This window comes from Suncus etruscus, chromosome 10 (assembly GCF_024139225.1).
Source record: "Suncus etruscus isolate mSunEtr1 chromosome 10, mSunEtr1.pri.cur, whole genome shotgun sequence".
Lineage (NCBI taxonomy): Eukaryota > Metazoa > Chordata > Mammalia > Eulipotyphla > Soricidae > Suncus > Suncus etruscus.
In genome coordinates this window covers 54,690,935-54,701,087 of record NC_064857.1, presented here as the reverse complement: position 1 = coordinate 54,701,087, position 10,153 = coordinate 54,690,935, and the positions used below count along the sequence as shown (strand labels likewise).

The following is a 10,153-nucleotide window of genomic DNA, read 5'->3' as shown; positions in this document are numbered from 1 at the left end:
TCACATTTTCGTGAGGCGAAGTACGTTGAGCCGCACTGGGAGGAAGGTGGCACCTGCGGCATAGGGAATCTCCCGCAGGACCCCCTCCCACTTCTTCTCTTCCTCATTGTACCTATAGGGGTGCACAAGACGCTGCTGTCAGCCCAGAGAGGTATAAGTGGGGAGAAGTCCCACCCCTGGGGAGTGACACCCCAATGCCAGTGCACCTCGAGGGTAGGGGTCAGCTCTCACAAAGTTGCCATGCTCTGGGAAAGGGGAGTCCTACTTCCAAAGAACACATATCTGCCTATCAGGGAAGAGCCATGCCCAGGGTTTTTCACACTGCCTGGGCCTCCCATCCTCCCAGCACTCCATGATGCCCCCAGGTTGGGCTCTGCCCCTTAGAGGCACTGCTTGCAGAAATGGGACAACAGAAGGAGCCCAGGGACCCCCTCCACTTCTTTCCTTACCCTCCCCCAGAACTATGGAAGCAATGGCTCAGAGACTGGTATCCTCCAACACTGTAGCCTAGAATAGGGGAGGTTGTCTCCTCAGGGTGCCCTCTCCTACCTGGAATCTGTTTCTTGGGAGTCCGTGCCTCAGCTGGGGTTCAGCTCCCAATGGGGACATTGTGGGTGCTCCACATGGGGCAAGCTACCATGTATACCAAGCTTCCCCAGCTATCTTGAGAGCTCTGGCTTGGGTAGAATGCTTCTCTTTTAGCAAAGAGGATTATCTCTGCCCACTCTGAGCCTGCCAGGGTCCTGACTGCTCAGTTACAGTGCAGAAGGGCATCAGCTTTGTTCAGGACTCTCTCTTACTTGGGGAGGGAGTGATGGCCCAGTGAGGAGGGCACTTGCCTTGCATGCAGCCAACCCAGCTTCTATTCTCATAACCCCATAGAGTCTCCTGAGTGAAACTCCTGAGGAGTGAAACCTGAGTACAGAGCTAGGAGTAACCCTTGAACGGGCCGAGTATGTGTTCTCCCCACCTCCCACACACACATACACAAAGGATTTTCCTTCACCATTCAGGGACAGGCTCACCTCCAAATGTCATTGAGTTCTGTGGGGACCAACTCTCCAGACTCTGTCTCCAAGGTGGCAAAGCCCCCAATGGCATAGAGGGTGCCCTTGAGGCTGACCAGACTGAGTGAGCTTCGTTCCTGTGAGAAGGCCTCAAAGGGTGTCCACCTAGAGGGAGAGGGAGGATGTGAGGGTGGTGTGACGGGGTAGAGCCTCTCACCCCAACTCTGAAAGTCATGGTATCCTGTGACTGAATCCCTCCCACAGACCCTCCTGCATGCCCCCTTTCCTTGGTCCTCACTTTCTGCTCATCTCCACTCCACTGAAACCCTGTTCCAAACCACCACCACTGCTGGCTAAACAGTTGTACCCCTACTTCCTGGGAAATCCCTACCCCATTTTTCACATCAGCTTCCATGAAGTATCTAAGTCCAACACAGATCAAGGTTGACCCCAGCCAGGGGTATTTCATTGTTCACTCAGCCCTCCATGCCCAGCAGACCTCTGGAACTCACCTCCCTCTATCCACCCTGAACAAAGTCTCTCTTCCAGTGGAACGCCACCCCTTCACCCCCACTGCCTCGGCACCAACTTTCCTTGGCGTTGAGTATCTTCCTCCCAATACTCTTGTGTTGGCTGTTTCTGTTTCTCATTCTCCCATCCCAGGCCCTTTCTCTTATTCACTGCCAATTCCCTAGTGTTGTCTGAAGAAGCAATGGAGTACCACCTACTCTCTCCTTTCTTTTTTTTTTTTTTTTGGTTTTTCGGCCACACCCGGTAATGCTCAGGGGTTACTCCTGGCTATGTGCTCAGAAGTCGCTCCTGGCTTGGGGGACCATATGGGACACCGGGGGATCGAACCGGGGGATCGAACCGCGGTCCGTCCAAGGCTAGTGCAGGCAAGGCAGGCACCTTACCTCTTGCGCCACCGCCCGGCCCCTACTCTCTCCTTTCATAACCCAGAGCTCATTTGGCCACGCGTGATCCCAGAGCCCCATCATGCTGATCAGAGAAGAACTAGTTCTGTGTGGATGGCCAAGCCCAATAAACTCAATAATGACACCCTGACCCCCTCTCCTCCCAACAGGGGCTCTGGTCCCAAAGGAGCAGAAGCTCTTCCAACCCAGCCAAACTGTCCTTGAGGGAAAGGGAGGCTGCACACGTGTCCCTACTTGTTGTCCGCGATGCTGTACACCTCAGCGGAACTGGTCAGTCCTGTGTCTGTGACTCCAGCAGCCACGACAATGTGGCCATCATGGATGGTGGCGCCAAAGAGAGAGCGGGCAGTCTGCATGGGCGCCAGCTCCTTCCACTCAAACTTCTTGGGGTCGTAGGCGCACACCTTGTTCAGGCATTTCCTGGAGAGCAGAGGGCAGTGAGAGGTGGCCGAAAGCTAGTGCCAGTCACCCCTTCCCCGATCTCGGCCTGCATCCCGGCATCCACGTAGGGCCCCCCTCTGCTCCCATCCCTACCTTCACCTCTGGGACGCCCACGTCCCGCCTCACCTGTCGCTGCCTTTGCCTCCAATGACATAGACCAGGTCCAGATGCGACAGCACCGCGTGACCGTACACGGCATAAGGCAGTGGGTCTGACTCACCCCATTTGAAGGAGCTGCAAAGGGATGAAATTGGGGAGAGTGCCCAGTTCCAACCCTCCCAGCCCCAGGTCCGAGTGCCCCAAACATTCAACACTTATCTCGGCTGAGCTGCCCGTACTGCTCCGTCACGCGCGCCCACTCCACCCCTGACCCAGTGCCTGGCCCTGCCCATGGCTGGTCCTGTCCAACCCGGCCCGTCCTGCCCGGACCCACGGGCTGACACCCCCTATCTGGCCCCTCCTGCCCCCCTGACCGGGCCACCCCTCCTTGCCCGCCTCCAGTCGCGCTCGCTCACTGTCGGTCGTAGCACAGGACCGAGTCCAGGCTCAGCTCGCCCTCCTTGAGCTCTCGGCCGCCCACCACGTAGATGGAGTTGAGAGCCTCGCCCAGGCCGAAAAGGCAGCGTGACGAAGGCACCGGCGGCATCCCCAGCCACTCCGAGTCCAGGTGGTCGAACTGCGGGCCAGGCATCCAGTCAACCCCTGCCCAGGCCGTCAACCCCTGCCCGACCTCCCCCAGCAGTGCCCGGCTGGGACTTGGCGGATGATGTTTGGGCTCAGCTCTGACCAGGGGCTGAGAAAGGAAAGAGGGAAGGGGAGAGAGAGAGACAGAGACAGAGACAGAGACAGAGAGAGACACAGAGAGAGACAGAGACAGAGACAGAGAGAGACAGAGACAGAGACAGAGAGAGACAGAGAGAGACAGAGAGAGACAGAGAGACAGAGAGACAGAGAGAGAGGAGAGAGAGAGAAGAGAGGAGAGAGGAGAGGAGAGAGAGGAGAGAAAGAGACAGAGACAGACAGAGACAGAGACAGAAAGACAGAGAGAGACAGAGAGAGACAGAGAGACAGAGACAGAGATAGACAGAGACAGAGACAGAGACAGAGACAGAGAGAGAGAGAGAGAGAGAGAGAGACCTAGATCGGGGTCTGCCACCCAGCTCACTGCTTAGAAAACTTCCAAATGAAGCTCAGCCCTAGCAACGAGGGACCCATCCCCACTCCGCCGCCTTCTGGTACTAGGCTAGGAGCTCTTCTGCATGGTAGCAGAAGTAGTAGACAATACCCTTAAACTTTCTTACAAGGATTACAAGGTACAAAGTGTGTACCCATGATCCTTTGACTATCAGCAAGGCCTGCACTCCCCCATCCAACTTTCCCTGACTGCCCCTCTCACCGGGTCAGCCCTCCTTGAACCACACCACTCACTCGCCTCATTCCATTCTGGCCCCTCCCCTTTGTGTCTCCAAATTCCACCCATCTGGCAAGCCACCTAGCCAGATTCCAGGAGACCATTTCTACCCTCTAGGATGCCAGAGCCAGATGCTACAACTTGGACTGAGTACCCCAACTCCATTGCTTCCTGTGGTTCCCTTTCTCATCTAAGCAATGGGGTGGGGGGGTGGCAGGATGGAATGGTGCATCCCACTTCCAGCCATCAGTTCTGGCTTTCCCACAAAGGCTCTGCCCAGGTCCTCTAAATTGGCCCTTTTCTTCCTCCTCCCGATACCTACCTGCCTGGCATCTTCATAGGGCTAGGGTGTCCTACATAGCCCTTTCTCGTCCAAAGCTACCTTTTCACCGAAATGGGGTCACCTCTGACAGCTGTCTTCAATCTGGCTGTCAGGGACCCGTGTACCTCCCTTCCCTTCCCATCTCCCTCTCCTCCGACGACACACCCTCCCGAGTGCCCCTCTCGGAGCTAGTGAGGCACCTGCAAGAAGTAAGCGCTCATGGGGTCCTCTTTGTTGTCCTCGTTGTAGAAGAGGCCCCCAGCCACGAAGACCTGGTTCTCCTTGGTCACCAGGCTCACGTGGTTCTTGGGGATCTGCGCGGAGAGAGAGGCGCAGTAGCACTCGTTGGCGGCCGGGTCGTAGGCCACGGCGCCCTCCTCGCTGATCATCATGATAAGGTCCTGCATGAACATGCCGAAGCGCAGGGTGTCGTTGAGGATGCCGGGGACGACGGTCTCGCCTTCCTCCTCCTCCTGCTCCTGCTCCTTTTTCTCCTGCTTCTCCGCCTCCTGGCCCTTCTCCCCGGCCGGGGCCGTCGCGGGCCCCTGCCTGCCCGGCGGCCGCTTCTTCCTGCGGCGCAGCACGGCCAGGCGGCCTTCGTGCGCGTCCTTGACCATCTGCAGCTTGCGCAGCAGCTCGGGCTGGGCGCGCACGAGCGGGTGGCTCTCCACGCGGCTCTCCAGGTAGGCGCGGGGCAGCAGGCGGCAGCGCACGCTCTCGAAGACGGTGGGCAGGGCCCGCTGGCGTTCGGCCCGCGCCTCGGCGTCGCCGCCGCCGCCCGCCCAGCGCAGCACGGCCTCGACCACGGCCTCCTCGCTCTCCACGTCCAGCCCGTCGCTGGAGATGACGGCGATGAGCTCGTCGGCCGAGAGCCCGAGGAAGTCGGCGTCGCGCGCCACCAGCGCGAAGCGCGCGCAGACGAAGTCGCGGGCGGCCACGGCCAGGCGCGCGCAGTCCAGCAGCAGGCCGAGGCGCAGCACGGCCAGGCAGTTGGCCAGGCACAGGCGCTGCTGCACGAAGGACACGCACAGGGTGAACACGGACGGGATCTGCAGGCGCTGCGCCGCCGACAGCAGGTCCTGCACGCTCGCCTCGTCCAGCGCCAGCTCCGACGTGTACAGGTAGCGCAGCACCCGCGCCGCCACCTCGGGGCCCACGCCCGGGGCCACTTCGTCCAGCCGCAGCTCGCCCGACGCGCCCCCGGGCTCCTCCAGCAGGCGCGCGCGGAGCAGGGGGCTGCAGGCCGCCAGCACCAGGCGGTGGCACGGGAACTCGCGCTCCCCGACGCGCACCACGCAGTCCACGAAGTGCCCGCGGTCCAGCATGTCCTTCAGCCCGTCCTGCAGCAGCGTCTGTTGGTACAGCCGCTGCTCCTCGGCCTGCGCCAAGCCCAGCGCCATGGCGAGGGCTCGGAGACGCTGAGCAAGACCCGCTCGGGCACCGACCGCTCTCCTCCCGAGCTGCCCCTGACCCAAGTGGCCGCTTCGCCCGGTCTGCGCAGCTGTCCTGGCGGGACCATAAATAGAGGCAGGCCGGGCCTGTAAGCTGAGCTGCCCAGCCTGACGCAGCCTCGGGGACGGACAGCTGCTCAGAGGCCCCCCTCTCACTCCAGCCTTGACTCAGCTCCCCCCAGGGCTCGAGGGAGAGGGATGTCTCATTCAAGCAGAGGAGTGCTCGCTGCCTCCTCTTGGGAGGGAGGGGTTGGCGACACCCAGCAGTGCTCAGGGCTGACTCCCAGCTCTGGCCTTGAGGTCACGATTCTTCCTGGCATTTAGTTTCTGCTCCGGGAATTAAATGTGGCACCAGGAATCAAACTTGTTGGGTCAGCCAGGCACAAGGCGATTCCTGACCCCTTCTATTATCTGTCTGGCACGATGTAATTTGAGCTTGCATTCCTTGGTCAGACAGTGCTCTTCAGGGACAGGAGTGACCCAAGCTCTGACCATGAGTCCGAAGTTAGGGACCATTGGGTTCCTGCGCCCTCCTATTGCACTGCCCAGGCCTTTCCGTTTAGTCCTTTCCCTTCCTCCCTGAAATTTCTGACTGTAGCTCCCACCACCACCACCACCACCACCACCACCACCACCACCACCACCACCACTACCATACCATGTGTGTGGGTTTCTTGCTCAGTGAACTCTCTTTGGGGACCTTGTTACCCCCACCTTTACCATCTAGAGTCATTTACTGCTTTCCATGGACTGTACAAAAAAGGCAGAAGAATTTTGCTTTCCGGGCACAGGCCGGCTCTTCCTCCTGACAAGCCTCAGTTTTCCTTCCTGCACAGTGGAGGAGCTAGACTCTGAGGGCCTCTGTTCAATTCTGCTGAAACCTTGTCCCATGATTTCAGTACTTTAAGGTGTCAGACAAGTAAGTGACTTTCTGGGGATCCCACTATTTTTTTTTTTTTGGTTTTTGGGTCACACCCGGCGGTGCTCAGGGGTTACTCCTGGCTGTCTGCTCAGAAATAGCTCCTGGCAGGCACGGGGGACCATATGGGACGCCGGGATTCGAACCAACCACCAATGGTCCTGGATCGGCTGCTTGCAAGGCAAACACCGCTGTGCTATCTCTCCGGGCCCAGATCCCACTATTTATTCCCTATTTCACTATTCACTATAGAGACACCTAAATTTTCAGGGGCCAGGGATAACATCATCTTGGGGTGACATTCTCTATTCAAGTGTTCCATAAGTAACACTTAAAGCACTTTGTTTCCAGCTGTCTTTGCTCAATTTTCCTGGATCCTGATGTAGGACCCTGCGTCCCTTTTAAGGAGTCAGAAGTCAGAATAGAGTCACAGGACAGCTATTTTCCTAAGGCCCTCCGTGCTCAGGACTCCTGGCACCCCTCCCCACCTACACGCACGCACACACACACACACACACACACACACACACACACACACAAACACACACACCAGCTTCAGTCATTAAAATTAACTTGTTCCCAAAGCATTAGTGGCTACAACTGTGGGATAAATTTAGCATGCAGGATACCCATTCTAGTGTCTCAGGGGCATTCTTCCATCATCCTTCTGAGTCTCTCTGAGACTGGGGAAATGGAGATGGGAACTCAAGCTGGCCATGACCAAGTCACCCCCTGTTCTATGCTTTTACTGGCATCACCTCCTGTCACCCTGGATTGGAAGAACATAGCCCCTGGACAGGTCCTGAAAAGATCCTTTCAATCTCTCTGAAAGGACAAAGGACATCTGGAGTGCAGGAGTGGCAGTGCCCTGGCAATGGGACATGTCTGTCCTGCACTGTCAATGAGGAGAGCAAGCTCTGAGAAACTGACCCACTGGACCAAGTGACACAGGTGGTAAATGACCAGGCCAGGAAAAGCAACCTGCTGTACCCCCTAAAAACCACAGGGATCCTTGACCCCACCTTGCTGCCTCCCACAAATTCACAAAAAGTGTCCAGGGATCACAGTCTTACTTTCCAAAGCTAGGGACAGAAGGTACTGTTGAACAATTAACTTAAATTTATCAAATGACTCAGTGATATATTTTTAGATGATGAGGCTTCCCTTGTGCTCTATCCTTAAGTAGCTATTCCATCAGAATATTCATATGTGGCTTCTCCAGTCATCAAGAAACTAATATGCATGTTGTCATTGCTGAGTATTATGTAGTGAACAGGAGACAAAATATCATGTCTTGGGCCACAGAAATAATAGAGAAGTTAAGGAAAGCACTAGCCTAGCATGCAGCTGCAGCTATGACACTAGTTTCAATCCTGGCACCACAGTGCCTCTAGCAGCAACAGGTGTTCTCCCTGACTACAGGACAAGCAGACCCTTATCACAGCTGGGTTGGAATTCAAAATGAGAGAGAGGGAGGGAGGGAGGGAGGGAGGGAGGGAGGGAGGGAAGAAGGAAGGAAGGAAGGAAGGAAGGAAGGAAGGAAGGAAGGAAGGAAGGAAGGAAGGAAGGAAGGAAGGGAATATTCCTGTCCTATTCAAATCTATATTCAGATGGGAGCAGGTCTCAGATAACAGCAAATTAATAATGATACAAGATACTAGTTAATAACTGCTCTGACAATAAATACCAGGGAAGAGAGAGGCTAAGGTTGTTTTATTTATTTGCTTATTTGTTAGGGCCACCTGGCAGCTCTCAGGCATTACTCCTGGTTCTGCACTCAGAAGTCACTCCTGGCAGGCTTGAGGGACCATATGGGAAGCCAGGGGTTGAATCTGGGTCGGTTGTATGTAAGGCAAATGCCCTACCCACTATGCTCTCTCTCCAGCCCCTAAGGTTGCTGTTTAATGGATCATGGAAAGATGACATTCCAAATCCTGGCAAAGGAAGATTTGGGCACAGGAACAGCTTGAGCAAAGGCCCTGAGGCAGGAGAGCATCTGGACAGTTCCAGGAATAGTGAGGTGGGCAGTGGAGCTCCAACAGTGAAGGAGGAGGTGAGCAGAAGGCCTGACAGTCATGTGGGTCTTGTGTACATAACTGGGTTGTTCTCCTCCATGAATCAATCACTGTTTGACTCCAATCACTGTTTGGCTCTTTTTATTATAATTATTAAAAATCCACAAAAATAAGGGCCTGAGATATAGCATGGAGGTAAGGCATTTGCCTTGCATGCAGAAGGATGGTGGTTCAAATGCCAGCATCCCATATGGTCCCCCGAGCCTGCCAGGAGCGATTTCTGAGCATAGAGCTGGGAATAACCCCTGAGCGCTGCCAGGTGTGACCCAAAAAGCACCCCCCCAAAAAATTCACAAAAATAGGGAGAATAATGTTTACCTTCATGTACCCAGGACCCCAACTCAAGTATCAGTTCATCAAATCATGACTAATCTTACTCATCTCTTCACCCCACCTCATCCTGTTTATCTTTGAAGATGCCCAGGGATTTGATGTAGATACTGAAGTGAGAGAGGAAAAACGTGAACTCACAGTTTTTAGTTGAACTCAGAGAAAATGTTATATCACTATAGACTTTTTTTTTTTTTGGTTTTTGGCCACACCTGGCGGTGCTCAGGGGTTACTCCTGGCTGTCTGCTCAGAAATAGCTCCTGGCAGGCACGGGGGACCATATGGGACACCGGGATTCGAACCAACCACCTTTGGTCCTGGATTGGCTGCTTGCAAGGCAAACGCTGCTGTGCTATCTCCCCGGGCCCTCACTATAGACTTTTAATTTTTAATAGCTTAATTTTCACACCAGAATTATAAGATAAGCATTATTTTTCCCTTCTGTCCTACAGAAGTTGAAATTTAGAAAACCAGCAAAATAGGTATCTTTTTTTAAAAAATGTATTTATAGAGGTACTTAGGAAGTCTTTCCATGCCATATTGGGGATCAGACTCAGAGCCTTGAGCATGCTAGCCATGTGTTCTACCACGTGAACATCTCTACAACCCTGTTGTTGGACCCTTCAAGAAGAAGTACATAGACACGAAGAACCAAGCCCAGCACCACCACCACCCCCATTGGTGAGGACAATCCTGATAGTTCTGTCATTTGTCATCCTGGGAAAGAATGGTGGGTGGAAGGAAAGAACAAAAGAGCAAGTCAGCACAGGATGGTTTATACTGTTCCATCTGACAGAAGTTAACCTAGACTTGTTTTTTCCTGACCCAGGCCTAGCAACAGAATATAGCTCAAGAGTGGCTCCTTCCTTTTGCAGATTAAACAAGAACTTCTCTGACAATACCAGTCCAGCAGAGCACAGCCAGCAGGGGGAATTAATCAGGTGTCTACTGGCTCAAGCTACAAGGGAAAACATTTTTTTTCCACTATCTTTCCATCTTCCCAGCCAACAGACACCAGTTGGCTTGACCTGGGGGATCCTCCTCTGTCTTCTTTTTTGGAGGGGAGTCACACTTGGCAGCGCTCGGGGATTACTTTTGGCTCTATGCTCAGAAATCTCCCCCGGCAGGCTCAGGGGGCCATATAGGATGCCGGGATTCGAACCACCGTCCTTTTGCATGCAAGGCAAACACCTTACCGCTGTGCTATTTCTCCAGCCCCCTCCTCTGTCTTTCAACAGAAGCAGCAGCAGGAACAAATGGAA

The 10,153-nt window shown here is 54.7% G+C and overlaps 1 protein-coding gene across 1 annotated transcript; it reads right to left on the bottom strand.

Annotated features, from left to right (window-relative positions):
• On the bottom strand, positions 1–5,516 carry KLHL40 (kelch like family member 40). Its single transcript, XM_049781752.1, has 6 exons — positions 4,317–5,516; positions 2,899–3,059; positions 2,510–2,617; positions 2,177–2,362; positions 1,026–1,172; positions 1–112 (listed from the first exon to the last, which is right to left on the bottom strand). The coding sequence occupies exons 1-6, from the start codon at positions 5,514–5,516 to the stop codon at positions 1–3; spliced, it is 1,914 nt and encodes a 637-aa protein (XP_049637709.1).
• Between the last annotated feature and the right edge of the window lie 4,637 nt (positions 5,517–10,153).

What these genes read in the sequence shown, in the direction of transcription:
- KLHL40 (XM_049781752.1), bottom strand. Translation starts at nt 5,516, where the DNA reads ATGGCGCTGGGCTTGGCGCAGGCCGAGGAGCAGCGGCTGTACCAACAG. An exon ending in TACAGCATCGCGGACAACAA is followed by an intron (nt 1,173 to 2,176) that starts GTAGGGACACGT and finishes CTCTCCCTCTAG; the next exon opens with GTGGACACCCTTTGAGGCCT. An exon ending in GAACTCAATGACATTTGGAG is followed by an intron (nt 113 to 1,025) that starts GTGAGCCTGTCC and finishes GCACCCCTATAG; the next exon opens with GTACAATGAGGAAGAGAAGA.